Source organism: Aspergillus ruber (genome assembly GCF_000600275.1).
Source record: "Aspergillus ruber CBS 135680 unplaced genomic scaffold scaffold00007, whole genome shotgun sequence".
NCBI lineage: Eukaryota > Fungi > Ascomycota > Eurotiomycetes > Eurotiales > Aspergillaceae > Aspergillus > Aspergillus ruber.
The window spans coordinates 396,155-414,004 of record NW_024467303.1 but is presented as its reverse complement, the minus strand read 5'-3'; the positions used below and the strand labels follow the sequence as shown (position 1 = coordinate 414,004).

At 48.2% G+C, this 17,850-nt stretch overlaps 5 protein-coding genes across 5 annotated transcripts; 3 read left to right on the top strand and 2 right to left on the bottom strand.

The window, feature by feature from the left end:
• Positions 1-25: 25 nt before the first annotated feature.
• Positions 26-6,479, bottom strand: EURHEDRAFT_496803 (type I polyketide synthase; the record flags this gene model as incomplete). Its single annotated transcript, XM_040785685.1, has 6 exons — positions 26-3,892; positions 3,943-4,149; positions 4,202-5,128; positions 5,186-5,800; positions 5,853-6,135; positions 6,196-6,479. 6 exons carry the CDS (start codon positions 6,477-6,479, stop codon positions 179-181), a joined length of 6,030 nt encoding a protein of 2,009 aa, XP_040640509.1. The 3' UTR covers positions 26-178.
• Positions 6,480-8,036: 1,557 nt separating this feature from the next.
• EURHEDRAFT_376102 (uncharacterized protein) lies at positions 8,037-8,362 on the top strand (the record flags this gene model as incomplete). Its single annotated transcript, XM_040778816.1, has 2 exons — positions 8,037-8,163; positions 8,214-8,362. 2 exons carry the CDS (start codon positions 8,037-8,039, stop codon positions 8,360-8,362), a joined length of 276 nt encoding a protein of 91 aa, XP_040640508.1.
• A 478-nt stretch (positions 8,363-8,840) lies between these two features.
• EURHEDRAFT_385032 (cytochrome P450) lies at positions 8,841-10,562 on the top strand (the record flags this gene model as incomplete). The annotated part of the gene is made up of 5 exons (XM_040779640.1): positions 8,841-9,149; positions 9,198-9,438; positions 9,488-9,606; positions 9,652-10,422; positions 10,470-10,562. The coding sequence occupies 5 exons, from the start codon at positions 8,841-8,843 to the stop codon at positions 10,560-10,562; spliced, it is 1,533 nt and encodes a 510-aa protein (XP_040640507.1).
• A 1,067-nt stretch (positions 10,563-11,629) lies between these two features.
• On the top strand, positions 11,630-13,369 carry EURHEDRAFT_452132 (putative tannase; the record flags this gene model as incomplete). Its single annotated transcript, XM_040784006.1, has 1 exon — positions 11,630-13,369. The coding sequence occupies one exon, from the start codon at positions 11,630-11,632 to the stop codon at positions 13,367-13,369; it is 1,740 nt and encodes a 579-aa protein (XP_040640506.1).
• Positions 13,370-17,003: 3,634 nt separating this feature from the next.
• Positions 17,004-17,553, bottom strand: EURHEDRAFT_339863 (uncharacterized protein). The gene has a single exon (XM_040778401.1). The coding sequence runs from the start codon at positions 17,418-17,420 to the stop codon at positions 17,079-17,081; it is 342 nt and encodes a 113-aa protein (XP_040640505.1). The 5' UTR covers positions 17,421-17,553; the 3' UTR covers positions 17,004-17,078.
• Between the last annotated feature and the right edge of the window lie 297 nt (positions 17,554-17,850).

The window sequence follows — 17,850 nt, the reverse complement described above, 5'->3', positions numbered from 1 at the left end:
TTTTATACCCCTTATGAAACATTGTTATGATATGGATATAGGATAACGGCATTAATGAGTATTGTAAAAAAGTCCGAAAATATGAAGTCTAGGCTATGCTAAAGATGGTACGTCTCGTTTTAGAAACCGGTTAACGGCTTCTGACACCAACTGTCCAGTCTTCTCGACCTGATATATGTTAGACAAAGACAAAATTGAACGAAATTTGAGCACTCACCCGAGGAAGACGGAGTATAGAGAGATGGTCCCCTTCCACAACATGACAGTCGACCTCACCCAGTAACCGATCCCATCCATTTGAACCGAACGGCGTATTTCGCTGCTTCATCCATCGTTGCAATTGACGCACTTCGCTGCTGCTTGCCATAGTTACTTCGGGGTCCTCCACGAGCTTGTCAATCGACTGCTCGATGCCATGTGCTGCCGTTATAGCAAATACATGGTCCGGCTGATTTTCTGGCTCCATTGGAGCAAGAAAGTAGTCTTTGAGAGACTCAACGCATTTGCACATATGATCCTTAGCGCGTTCCAACTCTAGAGCCTTTCCTTCGTTAGCCCGCTCGGCTGCTGCCATTATACCGGTATCTCCAAGCAGCTCGACAACGGGATGCGAGATATGACCCAGAAAGTTCGGGTTCGGAGCATCGATTAAGAGGAGACCGCAGACCCTCTCCCCATCTATGACCAGCTGCCGCGCAACTTCATACGCGTGTAACCCGCCCAAAGACCACCCTCCGAGCATGTATGGGCCATGTGGTCGGACCTTACGGATAGCATCCACATACATAGTCGCCACTTTGTCGAACGAACAGTTCCATTTATCTGGTTTGTGACAGAATGGAGACTCGAGTCCGTAAACCGCGGTTCCTTGAGGTGGTGTCGGAAGCATGGCATAAGAAGACGGAGAACCAGCGCCATCGGGCATCAAGAATAGTATGGGAGCACCGTGAATAGGGCTTCCGGATAGGAAGATCGATCGGCTATGGAACTGTTTTTCTGTTGCAGCAGCTTCTGACGGAGGAATTCGTGTCTCTGACGATATGCTTTCATGCTGGGTTGATGGTGTAGAAGTAATGATCGCGCTCATCGACAATGACACATTGCTGGAACCGTTGCTTGAACCGTTGCTTGAACCGTTGCTGGTGCTTATCCCAAGGATATCTTGAATATGTCCTCGAAGAGCAAGCAAGGTGGGATAATCATCAAAAGCAGACAAAGAGAGATAAATGTTCATTTCTTCCTGGATTTTCGATATAATGGGCATTCGTAGAATGGAGTCGATTCCTAATTCTTCGAATCTCACGTTCTCCGATATATTGCTGGAATCCATGTCTATCTCCTCCGCGATGATGGATTGGATTTTTCTGAGAACGGACTCTGTAGACGAGTGTAGGATATGAGAAGGCTGAATGATCGAATTCTGGTTGTTAGGGACTGTATCTTGCTTCCTCATAGATTCTGAGGCATACGAAGGAGTGGCCACTTTGGCAGTCGATTGTAATATCGCATGCAACGAACTGATCTTCATCTCTTGGAAGCGCAGTCCCGCACAAATGGCAACAATCGCATTGCCCTCTAGAAGATAAACCTCACCGATATACTGTCCATGTCCTGAGTCCTGCATGCGGACGTAGCTGGTATACTGTTTTTCCGTTGATAATGAGGTAGCGATACAAAGATGGTCCCATCCAGTGGATATATAAACGAGGTCATCGGGAACGTTTGGGTGTGCATTGAGGGAGAATCCTCCGAGATGAATGATTGCATCAACCCAGTAGGGACTGATCGTGAAGTTATCTGTCTGCTCGTCCGTTGAAAACTGGACAATGGCAGCCGCTTCGTACTCCTTACTGTCAAGGAAGACCTCTAGGAGACTTCGGTATCGCTCTCCATATGTCACCACCTTCGAAAAGAGCTTGTACACCATGTCCCTCAAGATGCGATTTGTAGATCCCGTCCTCGAGTGATCCGACAAGGCTGTTATTCGTGACTTGATCAGATGTGCCGTGAGACGCCATTCATCTTTCCATTTTGCATGCTGCCCAAGCTCGACGATACATCGCGCATGCTCTTGAGGCATCTTATCTGCCTGTGAGCGAAATGTAATTTCAAAGTGTGACTTGTCATCCAGATATTTGCAGTACACTTTCACATCGTATCCGTCGCAGCTTTGTGGCACGACAAGCGGGCGATTTATTTTGAGATGCATCACACTAAGATCTTCCGACGCCGAAGTGCATTTTATATTCTGCTGCATATAGGAAGCCGCGCTTAAAGCCATATCCGTATATACGGAACTTGGACACAAACCAAGTCCATTTACACGGTGGCCATCGATTGTTTCGAGTAAGGTTGTTTCTGTCAGATCTGAGACGAACACTACTGCAGGGCAACCATTGTCATCTGTCTCCTCTTCAATGCGGTGTAAACAAGTTGAAATGAATCCTGCAGTTGGTATTCTCTGTGGTAATGACTTTACTAGCGCTGAGGCTGCCTCGTATGGAATCCAGTAGTTTTGCAAATCGAATGCGTAGGTCGGCAAGTCAAGTTGCTGAAGACCACCCGATTGCTCCCTGAAATATTCAGACCACCGTATGTCTGTCCCCGCGTCGTATAAACAAGACAAGACATGTGTAATACTATCCCAGCAACTCTGTTGGCGGCGCAGAGTGGGAAGCATTCTTTCGGGTTCTATCGACTGAATTGACCGCAGCATTCCCAAACAGACCGGACTTGGACCGATTTCGAGCCACATTGCACTGAACTCATCAATTCCATAGTCTCGGCACTCTTCAATGGCCTGCAAGAATTTCACTGGCTCCCGGGATTGTCGAATGAGGTACTCTGGCCCGAATACACCCTGCGATTTGACTGTCTCTGCAGTGAGGGTTGATACGACCGGGATTTTAGGCGCATGAAACTCGATGGCGGCAGTCAGACGATGGAAGTCGGAAAGAATGGGATCGACTTGAGACGAATGAAATGCAAACGGGACTTCGAGCATGGTTGACCGAGTACGACCTAAGCTGTCTTTCAATGCAATAAGATCCTGCATAGGACCGCTCACAACTGTTGCTTTCGCGCTGTTAATGCAGGCGATATCACATGTTTTGAGCCCTGCATTGTTCAGAAAATTCTCGACGGAACTAATATCGCTCGTGACCAATAACATGCCGTGCTCATAGGGTGTGCAGAAGGTCTCCATCAAACGCGCTCGGTTTCCCACTAGAAAAATGGTGTCGTAGACCGATAATACACCTGCGGTGCATAGAGCAGCATATTCGCCTAAACTGTGTCCCAGAACCATGTCCGGGGTTATTCCCCAAGAGTTCCACAAATCGACAAGCGCGATCTCTAAAGCTACCAATGCTACCTGCGTTTGCACTGGTGAGAGATATGGCATCGCCTGGCCTCCAGTACTGATGGTTTCCAAGAAAGATGGTAACTGCAGGCTAACAGCTATGGAATCCAGCTCGAGTATCTTTTTTCTAAACCTCTCGCAAGACTCAAAAAGGTCTTTGGCCATTCCTGGATATTGTGACCCCTGGCCTGTGAAAACGAAAACAATCGGGGAGCGGTCTAATGGCCTGTGTATGTCTGAAGATTTATTTCCGAGGTCATTCTTGATGGTATTGATAAGTTCAATGGTATTTGTAACCCTGTAAGACTTTCGAAAGTTGTGATGCATTCGTCTTGCAGTCGTGGTGTAAGAGAGATCTCCAATTCCAACTTCCGAATGGGAACAGAGATAATCCACAAGATTCTGTTTATTGTATTCTAATGACTTCCGCGACTTTGCGGATACTGTGGCGACATGATGGGACCTCATAGACTCCACCGGGGGCTTTCTGCTAGGGGGAGGGTCCTCAATCAGGAGGCTCGTGTTTCCACCCTAGATGGTTAATGTCGGATCAAAACGCTGTACCTGATTGCTTAACTCACTGTTGCGTTGAAGTTGTTGATGAGAATTCTCCTCTTTTCATACTCAGTGGTCGGGAAAAAAGGCAGGGAACACTGAGGAATGTGTATATTTCTTTCTGACAACAGTGGAAAGTGACGGTTTAGTTGCTCATCGATAGCAAGATGGGGAGGGATGAGATTATGTTTCAACATCAAGATGCACTTAATCAAAGAAGTAATACCGGCAGCCTGGATTCGATGATCAGCACCTGGTGCACTCACTCTAGACAAAATAGCATACTCCCTCGCCATGACCAACATTCGATTTCACTGCCCCGATGTACAATGGACTATCACGACGCTTTCCGAAGACATTTGTTACTGACTCGACTTCGGTCCTATCCCCGGCCTGAGTCCCAGTGCCATGCATTTCGATGTATTGCACATCTTCAGGCCTAAATAGGGCTTGCTGCAGGACCTTATGGTAAAGCCTCTGTTGCGTCAGGGAATGGGGATGCGTAATGGATGCCGCCTGGGCAGAATGATTGGTCGCGATACTTTTGATAACAGCTTCGATATTATCACCGTCCGCGATAGCACGATCCAACCGCTTCAGAACTACCACTCCCACGCCTTCTCCGCGGCAGTATCCGTCAGCATCGTCAGAGAATGTCTTACAACCCCCAGTCGGCGAAAGGAATCCCCCACGGCTGAGTCCAGCGAACATCTGCGGGCCTGACAGAATGTTCCCTCCACCAGCAAGAGCCATGTCACAATCCCCAGTAATAAGAGCATTGTATGCGAATTCCAGGGCAGCAGCACTGGAGGAACACGCTGTATCGATGCTGTAAGAGGGGCCGTCCCATTTAAAATGGTAATTCAGGCGACCAGGGCCAAAGGCGCGCATGCCCCCGGGTATATAGTAGAGATCGATGTTCTGCCCTGCATTCGTTTCGCGGTAGTCGTCCGTAGCTTGGCCGAAGAATGTCCCTATGCGATATCCCTGATGATCCGAATAGCCTGCGCTCTCGAGTGCTTCGTATGCAGTCGTCAAGAGAAGACGCTGTGTTGGATCGACTGTTTTCGCTTCGCGAGGCGACATATTGAACATTTTGGTATCGAACTCCCCAGGACGTGACAAGAAACACCCATAAGGCGCAGCTGTACCATTTCTAGTCTTTCCAGTCGGATCATAATGCTTGTCGACATCGAAGCGATCGAGAGGGATCTGGGAGCCTTCGTCAGTTTTGAATCACAAGCTGACATCCCAGATAGAATCTTCAACCTTCGTATGCGTATCGCGGCCTTTGCTGATAGTCTTCCAAAATTGATCAAGATTTTTGCCACCAGGAAAACGGCCTGCCATGCCGATTACAACAACATCATTTGACTTATTGCGGATGGAGCATCCTGTCTCTATATATTGATGAGCTTCTTTGACGTCTATGCCATCCCGAGTCAACGCCCGACAAAATCCTTTAGTCAGATTCGTCGGTCCAACAGCTGAGACGCTAACGCTCTCTTCCCGGACAAGGTTCTTGATTGTTTGAAGGGATTCGTTCCACGAGATTGGATTATGGAATACATCTTGGAGAGCATATTCGAGAAGTTTGTGTAATGTCTGCGCATCATGCAGGTCTCCAGCGCTGGTCGATATCCAAGTCATTTTTTCTCTAATAGGTAAATCTGGGACCTCAGCGCACCGGACCATGTTATCCAACTCGAGGTTCGGGAGATGTGGTGCATGGTATGCCGCAGTAATTGGGAGCCTCATAGGAGTGTCATGGAAATGGCTGCGAAGATGCTCTGCTACTAGCTCCAATGTCGATGGCGGGCCACTAATGCTAACGAAAGAGTCAACTTCTGCGCTGATATACGCTCGTTTGTGCGAAGGATAAGCCTTTTGAAGTCAGCTGAAGAGTCGGACAGCACTAAATGTAGTGAGGCCTTACATTAATGGACTGAAGTCCCCTCAATTCGCCTCGAACAGTTTCTGCAGTGATATTAGACACCACCATTGTCCAACTATCGCTGGATGGCTCGATCGCCCAAGACCGTCTATGGGCTGCGAGAGACAGGTATAACGAGAGCGAAACAATTGCTGGGGCTAGTTTCAACAACTGCTTAGTAGATGTCGCCGTCGCAGCCGCTGCTGCAGGAAGCGACCCGGTGCAAAATCCGAGAAGTTGAACGGAGGTGAATGCCGTGAGTATGCTAGGGTCATTCTCAACTAAACTATATTGAGTGGACTTTCAGCAAGGCCAGTCTTCTATTGTTGATCACCCAGAAGCTTACAGTATGAGGGATCCGAGTTGAGCAGTACAATGAAGGACGCCCGACACAACCGCATCTTTCTGGTGAGTATATCGTTCTACCAGGCTTGAGAAGGATTCAAATTGTCGAAGTAATCCGCGCTCTGCTGTTATCGCCCGGTTCCACTGGGATCGAAGTCTTTGTTCTGTTGCATTGAGAAAATGGCATAGCGCTGGAGAGTCTTGCGCCTGTCGTTGCAATTCCTTGATTGTTGAACACGGACTTGCAGATTGGTCGCTAAATACTAGTAGACGATGAGGCGCCATTTCAGGCTATATGAAGTAGACCCTTACGACGGGATGAAGAAATCAGGTGGCAACACGGGCTCTTTAAAGCATAACAAGCCATGCTTCCATACGTATACAGCTTTAGTATGCCAGTGGATGGGCGACATTAAGGGGTTGAGACAGGCTGTCGCACTTACGTAGACCAAGGGAATCAACGTCAGCCACGTTGTTCAGAAACAGGGATCCGTTTTGTAGAGAGGTGTTCCAACGTTGGCTATCTAGGATGACATGGTCATGTGTTTCAAGCTCAACATGTTTATCTCTCTCGGGTTACCGAATGGGGATGCCAATGAGGGTTCCTTGAACCACAGCTGTTTCCTCCGAAGACATTGGTCAATGAGAATGTTCAAAAACTCCCCGATTGGAGCCATTACCCCTTCTATCGTGCATAGAAAAGGGTCATTTCAGGTTTGATTGGTCAAATCTGAAGAACAGACTGGATCGATGTGTCACGGGGATATGCAATCCGGAGCAATTCGATTGCTGTGAAACACATGACGATTACCATTCGCAAGCGAGCCTCTTCCACTTTGATTGGCTTATTCGGAACATTAGTTGCAATATCAGACGAACAAGTTGCCGATAACATACCCCGAGGTACAGGGTGTTCTCAGTAATCACTATATGATCGTGGTAGTCATAACATTCTCTGATGTCAGACAGCTCGTCATGAAGGTTTGTAGGACAAACTACCCGTCAATAGCACGTGGCTATTATGGATATTCCATACAACCGTCTTCATTTGAGCTGCTCACGGCATTGCTCATAGTTGGGACGCGCATCGTTATCCAAAGCTATCATACCATTCGTCGGGATGGACTCTCACCTAATCTATCAACGAATGGCCTCGGACAAAAAGGGAAACTGGCGTTGCTGGGATGAAATATGGACGAACGCGTCTTCTAATATCAGTCTGACGCAGTCATTCGTTTACCACCCCGGAACGTGAGCATCTGCCACATGAGCAAACCTCTCCATCCACCCTTCTCAAATCTCCTAAAGCTGGGCAGTTGAGTGAAGCATTTAGTAAGGATGGCGAGGTTGTTGCAGTCTTTGGGTGAGACAACAGAGATGGCCATGACGACACGTGATTCGCCTCGCGTAGGGATTTCCTATTAGGGAAATCGTACTTCGTCGTCCCCATTTCAACGAAACTCTTGCTTGTCTCGTATATAGCTCTATGAGAGCACTCTATCCCGGATAATTTGCGGCAAGAGGTACTCCTGAAGATAGTTTCAAGATCTCGTTAGGTACCAAGCCTTAATGTTCCCGTACTATAGTTCCGATAATCTTGCATTCACGTCACCGTGACGGCTGGCACTTACTTGAAACGAGGATTCTCAGTCTAATCTACCAGGGACTATACAGTGCTTATTGCCTTCTATGACCACGTGGCGACGAACGCAATCGTGATATGATATTTTGTGGCTGCATGGCAAATATATATCTGGCGTTCACTCCATAGAGAACTCCAAGACATCGAGAATATCAACGACCCTCGATTATCAATTGAAAATTCCGCATCTAAGCTCTAAAATGGAAAATATGGACACGATCCAATTCCGCCAGCGGATCAACCAAAGACGGCGGGATGGACAGCCGCTTAGGGACGACGAAATCAACTTCATTACCAACCAAAGCACAGACCTGGCCGGCTCACCGGGTATATCCTTACAACCGACTATTCTCTTCAGATGATGCTGACAATAATAGACACAAAATACCCTGAGCAGGTCCAATGGGCAGCAAAAGCCGAGCAGGTGTTGAGCAAACCCGCGAATGAAATCACAGCCGACGACGCTAAAAATGTCACGGCAAAGGAGGTGCATCTTGATCTTCATCACGGGACGAAATTATGTTAACTCTTACAGGCTCACGCTTTCGAGACTATCCCAGCACTGGGTTCCGCAGCCTCACATATACAATCGGTGGCCGATAGAAATAAAAGGTAGTGGATGTATGGAGGTGCAGGTGATATAGCTTTAAATGAACGCCAATTGCGCTTCAAATGCGCTTCAGTCAAGCTATTGCAATTACCGGGTGACAGTATATTCATGCTGGCATAGCCGAGTGTAGTCTTCATGGTTGTTCGGGTATAGTGAACTTTGCTTGCGGTTCCCCGCAAGCAGACAGCGGAGGAAATTCCGCTGCAGAGAGACATTGCAAGTCATAATTTGTAGGCACTCATACGGTAGTTTTCGTATTAAGCCTTGTAGCTGTCTATAAATCCGTAAATTATAACCATTTTTGACCTCTTTCAAGATCCATGAACATCTATAATACCGTCTATATCAACACATACGAATACAGAATCGATGAAAGTTGACTACTTTTCAAAACATGGCTTTTCTTTTCAGCATATTAGGCCTTGCCAGTGAGCAGGTTTTGGGTCTGACCATAGTCGCCCTCCTCGTCTACCTAGCACGTAACTATTTCACTCCAGGTGTGGTCTCAATTCCAGGCCCTTTCGCTGCTAAGTTTTCAAACCTCTGGAGATTCGTTGATGTAGCTAGAGGTCGTCCGGATATTACATTACATAAATTGCACCAGAAATATGGCGACTATGTCCGACTCGGGCCAAACGTGGTCAGCGTACGGAACCCGGATGTCTTGAAGACAATCTACGGCATCAACAAGGGTTTCCGCAAGGTTGGCAAATCAGTACAAAGTACGAGTGACCGAGGCTAAGTTTGGTAGACAAACTTCTATCGTGTCCAGCAACAACTTGCCAATGGGAAACCAACACAGACGCTTTTCACAACGCTGGACGAAGATTTTCACGCGGCAATCAAGCGTCCGATAACATCAGCTTATTCGATGAGTACATTAACAGGTTTTGAGCCTTTTGTTGATACCACAATCGACAATCTCTTCAAGCGACTGGATGAGTTTGTCGAGGATGGGAAAGGATGTGATATCGCCGTTTGGATGCAGTATTGTAGGGTCGATATGCAACCGCAATGTTCGAAATTCAGCTGACGGAACAGATGCCTTCGATGTGATTGGAGAATTGACGTACAGCAAGCCTCTAGGTTTCCTAGAGCAAGGACGTGATGTAGATGGAATCATTGCATCGTTGGAGAAGATACTCGATTACGCAGGAAAAGTAAGGACTGCAATGCTCTTCTTTGAAACCATCTGACGATGGTAGATTGGCCAAATGCCGTGGCTTGATTATTTCCTCATCAAAAATCCCTTAAGACAGTTCTTATCTGGCGGATCAACAGGCGCTGTTGCGCGCTTTGCTCGGGATCGCATGCGTGAGCGGCTACAATCACCGCACAAGAGTGATGAGTTTCGCAAGGATTTCCTTTCTCGCTTCCTCGAAGCAAAAGTCCGTTCGCCTAAAGTCGTCGATGATGCCCAGGTGTTCTCATACACTGTTAGCAACATGAATGCTGGATCAGACACCACTGCGATATCCCTCCGGGCTATCTTGTACTACACCATGAAGGATGAACGGGTTATGAACAAATTATGCCAGGAGCTGCGTGATGCCGTCGACGTCGGCAAAATCTCAATACCAGTATCCTGGAAACAGAGCCAGGAGCTGCCCTACCTTGACGCGGTAATTAAAGAAGCTCTCCGTCTCCATCCTGCAGTAGGGCTACTGTTGGAGCGAGTCGTGCCAGAAGGTGGTCTGCAACTGCCGAACGGACCATTGCTCCCACCCGGGACTATTGTAGGAGCTAATCCGTGGATCATTCATCGCCATTCAGTGTTCGGAGACAAGGCAGAGGACTTTATACCGGAGCGATGGCTACGAGCAGAGGACGAATCCGCAATAGCATTCGAAGAACGCCGACAGAAGATGATTCGAGCTACGCTAACTTTCGGGGCGGGACCGAGGACCTGTATCGGGAAGAATATCAGTTTGTTGGAAATATACAAGCTGATTCCATCACTGCTTCTCACATATGACGTGTGTTCTTGTCCCAATTTGCCGTATACTACTAACAACCAGTGCAGATTCAACTACTGGACCCAAGTGCTGAGTGGGAAATAACCAACGCCTGGTTTGTTCGTCAGAAGAACATTATTGTGAAATTGACCAGAGTCTGACGTGAGACATGATCCCTCACTAATGGTATGGATAGCAGATAGGGCTGAGATGTATGGACACGGCGAGGTGGTAGAGCACCAAATCCTTCGCGTGCTTCTACAGCTTCCCACCTTTTCTATCAATGTCAGTTCTATTCTAGTGTACAGAGTACTCCGGAGTAATAGCGGTGGTAAAAATAGACCTAATTAGGCTCTGCTTAAATTTTCGGGCGACGATCAAAGGACTATCGGGGAAATGTCGGCAGAATTAGCGTAGGCGGTGACCGCCTTGGGTAATCTCATCCGCCGTGGCTGTAGACAAGACACAGATTCAGGCTCTTATATACAGTAGCCTATGCTATATCTGAACCAAGATGTATGTCATTCTACATTAATAAATGCTATATTGACAGTGCTAGCTAACATATAGCCACCCAGTCAATCCCGAGTGCCAAGTCTCGGAGTGGAAGCGTTTGTATCCTCCGCTTCCACGCCGAATATCAAAACTCGTCAACACTGCCGGATGCGGGTTGATAACGCTGGTGACTGCAGTAGGGCTGAGCCCGAATAAGCTTGTTTATATCTCTTCACCGGCTCTGGAAAGATACGCGTCACCAGGGCTGATGTTTGGCCAGGGGCCATGACGCGGTTGTTTCCACTTAATCTACACCCGGGTATGTTTTTAACCGCCTTGCGCCCCCATGCTCGAAATATGGTGGTTCAAAGTGAGAATTCTTCATAGAATTTAGTCAGGAGAAACGATGCTCTCTGCAGACAGTTTGGGCTAGATTGCGGAACCACGCCGACAGCTCATCTCCCTCGCCACAATTCATACGACGATTCTGCTTCATGCCCGTGCTCCGATATAGGATGTTTTCCTCACTAGACGAAGCCACGGATGACGACTCGCCAGTCGCCAATTTAGGTTATGGTCGTTCCTAGATCGTCTCAAATTCCAGCAGCCAGGGAGAAGATATAAAGGTCACCGTCGACCAGCACGTCGACTATCATTTCCTGCCAGGACATTCTTTCTTTTTCTTTTTTCTCAGAGCAGAGTACGATCTTTTCCCTACATTCTTCCTTGCACCATGCGTTTCTCTCGGGGCGCTGCGGTTGCCGCTCTGGCAACGGCTGCCAACGCCAAATCCTTGTCCGATGTCTGTACCGTTTCCAATGTGCGTGCGGCCTTGCCGGCCAATGGGACCCTCTTGGGCATGGACATGATCCCCTCTGCCGTCACGGCCGGCGCCGTCTACAACGCTTCTGCTGGTATGGGCAGCACCGAGACCTACACCTATTGTAACGTCACCGTCGCCTACACCCACACCGGCAAGGGCGATAAGGTCGTCATCAAGTACGCTTTCCCTAAGCCTTCCGACTTTAACTCTCGTTTCTACGTTGCCGGTGGCGGTGGTTTCTCTCTTTCCAGCGATGCCACTGGTGGTCTGGAGTATGGTGCTGTTGGTGGTGCTACCGATGCCGGTTACGACGCGTTCAGCAACAGCTACGACGAGGTGGTTCTCTACGGCAACGGATCCATCAACTGGGATGCCACATACATGTTCGCTTACCAGGCATTGGGTGAGATGACCAAGCTGGGTAAGGTTCTCACCCAGGGATTCTATGGCACGGAAGACAAGGTCTACACCTACTACGAGGGATGCTCAGACGGTGGTCGTGAGGGTATGAGTCAGGTGCAGCGCTGGGGTGAAGAGTACGATGGTGCCATTACCGGTGCCCCTGCCTTCCGTTTCGGCCAGCAACAGGTTCACCATGTGTATTCCTCCGCCGTCGAACATACGCAAGACTACTACCCCCCTCCCTGTGAATTGGACAAGATTGTCAACGCCACCATCGCCGCCTGTGACCCTCTCGACGGACGGACTGATGGTGTCATCTCCCGGACCGATTTGTGCAAGCTTCGCTTCAACCTGACCTCGATCATTGGCGAGTCGTACCACTGCGCCGCCGAGACCAGCACCTCCCTCGGATTTGGCTTCAGCAAGCGAGCTGAGGGCAGCACGACCAGCTACCAGCCTGAGCAGAATGGCACTGTGACTGCTGAAGGTGTAGCCGTTGCCCAGGCTATTTACGACGGTCTCCACAACTCGAACGGCGAGCGCGCCTATCTCTCGTGGCAGATCGGCTCTGAGCTCAGCGACGCGACCACCGAGTACAACAACGACACTGGCAAGTGGGAGCTCAGCATCCCGTCCACCGGCGGCGAGTACGTGACCAAATTCGTCCAGCTTCTCAACATTGACAACCTCTCCGACCTCAATGGTGTCACCTACGACACCCTCGTCGACTGGATGAACATCGGCATGGTGCGGTACATGGACAGCCTGCAGACCACCTACCCTGACTTGACGACCTTCAAGACCTCTGGCGGGAAGCTCCTGCACTACCACGGTGAATCCGACCCCAGCATCCCCGCCGCCTCCTCCGTGCACTACTGGCAAGCCGTCCGCTCTGTCATGTACGGCAACCTGACCCAGGAAGAATCCCTCGAGGCCCTCGAGGACTGGTACCAATTCTACCTGATCCCTGGTGCGGCCCACTGCGGTAGCAACACTCTCCAGCCCGGCCCCTACCCACAGAACAACATGGAGACCATCATCAACTGGGTCGAGAACGGCGTCAAGCCCTCTCGTCTCAACGCGACTGTTTCCTCTGGTACTTATGCTGGTGAGACGCAGATGCTGTGCCAGTGGCCTACTCGTCCATTGTGGAAGGGTAACAGCTCGTCATTCAGCTGTGTTAACGACCAGGAGTCGATTGACAGCTGGACCTATTCTTTCGATGCGTTCAAGATTCCTGTGTACTAGACGCGTCATGCGTGACTGTGTGATTGGTAGTTAGCTTCACTTCTCTTTATTCCGTTTTATTATCGCTTTTACCTAGTGAATACTATTTTCCTAATATGGATACACGATCTACTGTATATATCATGGCTAGTGGTGAATGCGCTGCATACTACCGTAGCTGGCAACCCAACTTCCATAAACACCTTGACTACTCCATCGTTGCATTCTTCTTGCCTGCTGGCCATCCGGTACTATCTCATATAAAGACCGGCTTGTTACACAACATACAGCACTTACAAATGGCAATCTCGCTCGATTACTGCTAGCGTCATGACCGTGCTCTTTGTATGATAAGCTCGGGTCTCATGTTACTGCCCATGGCTACTAAACCGAGACAATCCCTCTGTCCCTCATGAGACACATTCTTTCGCGTTCCATTTCAACCTTACCTGCCGTCGACCTCTGACATACGGTACAGTAAATTACTAACCTAGAGAAAAAACTACGATGTTCGAGCATCCAATGATTTGATACTACGATGAACCATTCACGGTATGGCATCCTCCCCACAACATGTAGGCTGACGTGGCCCAGGAAGGGACACAACAATTACAATCTGTGTCATGACAGTAGTGGCTCGCTCGCACCTTTAACTCTACAAGAGCTGTGGTACGGGTCTTGGGTACCTTCGAGAAATTTGAAGTCATGGCAGCCAATCACAAATGTGAGCAAGTGACGAGGAAAGCGTTTTGGAAATGGACTCTTCTGAGGCCTGTTCTATCCGGCTCAAGGGTTTTTTTTCGCCTCAAGACAAGCGTGGGGTATCACCGCTGAAGGCCAGTGAAGGTCTTCCAGAGCACCACTGAATACGCAAATTATCTGGCCTTCCAGCATCAGCGGACAAACTCCAATTTCCGGCAGATTGTTACTGACTTCGCTTCTTCCTGAGTAATATACTGATTGGCTAATGGGAACCTGGACCTTAATAACAGTGAGAAGGACGGGCATCGCATTACCATGGTGTTGATTTACGTATATGCCGAACGTCTGATAACGTTATGCTTGCTGCTCCGACTGACTAATCAGAGCCTGAGCCTCCCGCCTACCCTAAACGTTTGACTTACTGATGCCCGAGCATATGCATGGATGGATACGACTATGCAGCCAGCATCCTTTGACTATTACTACTGCATACATGCATTATGCACTTTGTACCCCTTTTATCTCTTTGAACTTCTTTCACGACGACCTTCCCTTTTCCACTTAACGTAATCCACTACCGAGTGGCGCACACCACCGAGCGGCGCACCTAACGCGAAATGCATCATTCTCCCACACCCTTCCTTCTGTAATCACCCACTATGCCACCAATTCGCTCCCAAAGCTCCCGGAATTCAATAGAGCAGGAGGGTAGGATTTTATTAGCTATAAAGGCTATCAAAAAACAAGAAATCAGCTCAGTTCGCGAAGCAGCACGCCGTTTTAATGTGCCAGAGACGTCTCTACGCCGCCGTCTAAAAGGCCACACAAATCGCGCTGAAACACGCGCCAATAGCCATAAGTTGTTAGAAACTGAGGAGGAAACACTTCTACAATGGATACTCTCTATGGATTCTCGTGGAGCAGCACCTCGGCCTACTGCTGTACGAGAAATGGCCAATCTTCTGCTTGCATCGCGTGGATTTACCCCAGTTCAAACAGTTGGTGAGAATTGGGTCTCAAAGTTTGTGAAAAGACATCCAGAACTTTCAACTTGCTTCTCAAGGCGCTACAATTATGAGCGTGCAGAATGTGAAGATCCAAAGATCATCCAGGAGTGGTTTGATTGTATAAAACATACAATCATTCAATATGGGATCCTTGATGATGATATCTACAACTTTGATGAGACTGGCTTTGCAATGGGTTTAACTGCAACTGCAAAAGTTATTACAAGAGCTGAATACTATGGTCGGCGAGCTGTTTTACAGCCTGGAAATCGTGAATGGGTTACTGCAATTGAGTCAATTAATGCAACAGGGTTGGCCTTACCTCCATGTATTATTTTTAAAGGCAAGGTCTTTATACAAGCTTGGTTTGAAGATTCAGCTTTGCCACATGATTGGTTGTTTGAATTGAGCCCAAATGGATGGACTTCTGATGATATTGGGCTTCGGTGGCTTCAAGATCTTTTTATTCCATCAACAATCGCTCGTACGAAAGGGAAATATCGACTTTTGATACTTGACGGCCATGGTAGCCATTTGACACCAAAATTTGATGAGATTTGCAGTCAAAATGATATTATTCCAATCTGCATGCCAGCGCATTCATCGCATCTTTTACAGCCGCTCGATATCGGTTGTTTTGCGGTGTTAAAGCGATCATACAGTGGATTGGTTGAAACCAAAATGCGCCTTGGGATCAACCATATTGACAAATTAGACTTCCTTGAGGCCTACCCATACGCACGAATCAAAGCATTTAAATTTGAGACTATCAAAAATAGCTTCGCAGCAGCTTGTTTAGTGCCTTTTGACCCTGATCGGGTGCTTTCAAAGCTCAATATTCGGCTTCGTACACCAACCCCCTGTGACGACTCATATATGACGGTTCATATATGACGGCTCATATATGACGGCTCAACACTGCAGCAATGAATGATACATCGCAAATGCTGCTACTCAACCATGTCGGCAACAACCTCTATAAAACCCCTTCATTACCTAGATAGACTTCCTCTTCTCTTTTCTTCTCCAGATTCGATATTCTCGTTGATGGCTACAATAGTCTAGATAGGAATTCAGTTCGTTATTATCTACTATTCCGAGCCCGTGACACCCCCCCCCCCGGAAGCCGGGGTAGTGATTGGGAGCCAAAAACACCTTTGAACTACATGCAATTACAAAAGCAATCCTCATCAATTAAAGCATTGCTCCGTACGAGATCAAGAAGCCCACCAAGTCCACTTAATACCGCGATAAATCAGATTCTTAAGGCGTGCCAAATTGGTATGCAATCAGCTGCTATTCTTGAGAAAGAAGTAAGCGATCTACGTGCTGCAAACATAAAGCAGAAGCAAAAGCGTACACGGTCTAAAAGGCAGATACCCTATGAAGGTGGCCTTTTAGTTCGGGAGGCTGTTGAGCTAATTGAGGCTCCGATTGAAGCCCCAATAGCTCCAGCACCCCCCCGGCCAAGATGGCCTTCACCACCTTTACAGCCACGTACGCGGCCTCCACGAGGATGTGGAATTTGCAGGGTCCCAGGACATAGAAGAGATACATGTCCAGATAGACCTAATTAGGTAGTTTTCTTAATTTAATGGCGTTATGGCTGATATAGATGCATTTAAATACCATAGATGGGGGCGGGTGCGCCGCTCGGTGGTGTGCGCCACTCGGTAGTGGATTACGTTAGTTAACGGCCGCCAGATCGTTTATAAAAGGACCTTTACAATAGATAGTTTTCTCAACCAAAGCTCTTCCTCTATTCGTTTTTAATAGTGCCTATTTTATTGTTCTGAGTATAGTAGATGACAGTTTAGTTTCTGGAGGGTTATTCGTAGAATCCGTTCTGTGTCTAGAATGTGGATCGTAATTGTAGGGTAGAACGGGGTGGTGATATTACCCGACAAGCGGGACACAGTTTGAAGAGGAATTAGAGCGGGAATAGCTCCCGGTGCGATCAAGGTCGAGCTTGACCAGATCAAATAATTGCCCTAAGCGAGCACGCTTGATAACTGTTTTCATCAAGTGGTTAGAACCGCGGTTCTCCACCTTCTCATAGTGTCCGTTGTCAGTACCCTCTCGAGGGGGATATAAAAGAATCCAACGTGGCGCGAGCGGCTGTTGAAGTGCAGAACTTTCACCTGCTCGGACAGCAACCACCCAAGCCACACTATCAGAGGAAACAAGTTATTAAAACCATCCGACAACTGTCTACCCAATTCGTACTTGAGACCGAAACTGGACTTGTTCTTCCAATGAATGTGGCATCGTTTGGGCAGCAGACAGGACACCTCTGGGCTTGAACACTCTCTCAGATTGCGCAACACCCCATGAAACTTCGAACGACTTGTTCCAATACACATATGTGTATAATTTCATCAAGCGGCGAGGGAGAATACAACTCGTAGAGCAGCGGGTTATGCAAGCCATTTGGGAATGACATGGAATGGCCTGGACCCAGGACCTCGTTAGACACGGGCAACCTGGACCAGGGCATTCCATGACCTCTTGCAAGTGGGTACATGATATAGCGACGATCAGCCCTAGCTTATCGGCTAGAAAGGATCGCGACTGCAGCTGGGGCGTCTGAATAGGCCGTGGTCTTTTTCGACCCCTCAGGTGGCCTCGTCAACGACAGTATAGGCTCACTGATATGTGGAGGCACGGCCCAACTGTCAAGTCCACGAGAAATCGTTGCCCGTCCCATCTATGAGAGTTTGATGGCATTCGGCGTCTGGAATTTGTCAATCCCGAGACAAATGTAATGATTATTGCACCAATGTAGCAATCGCA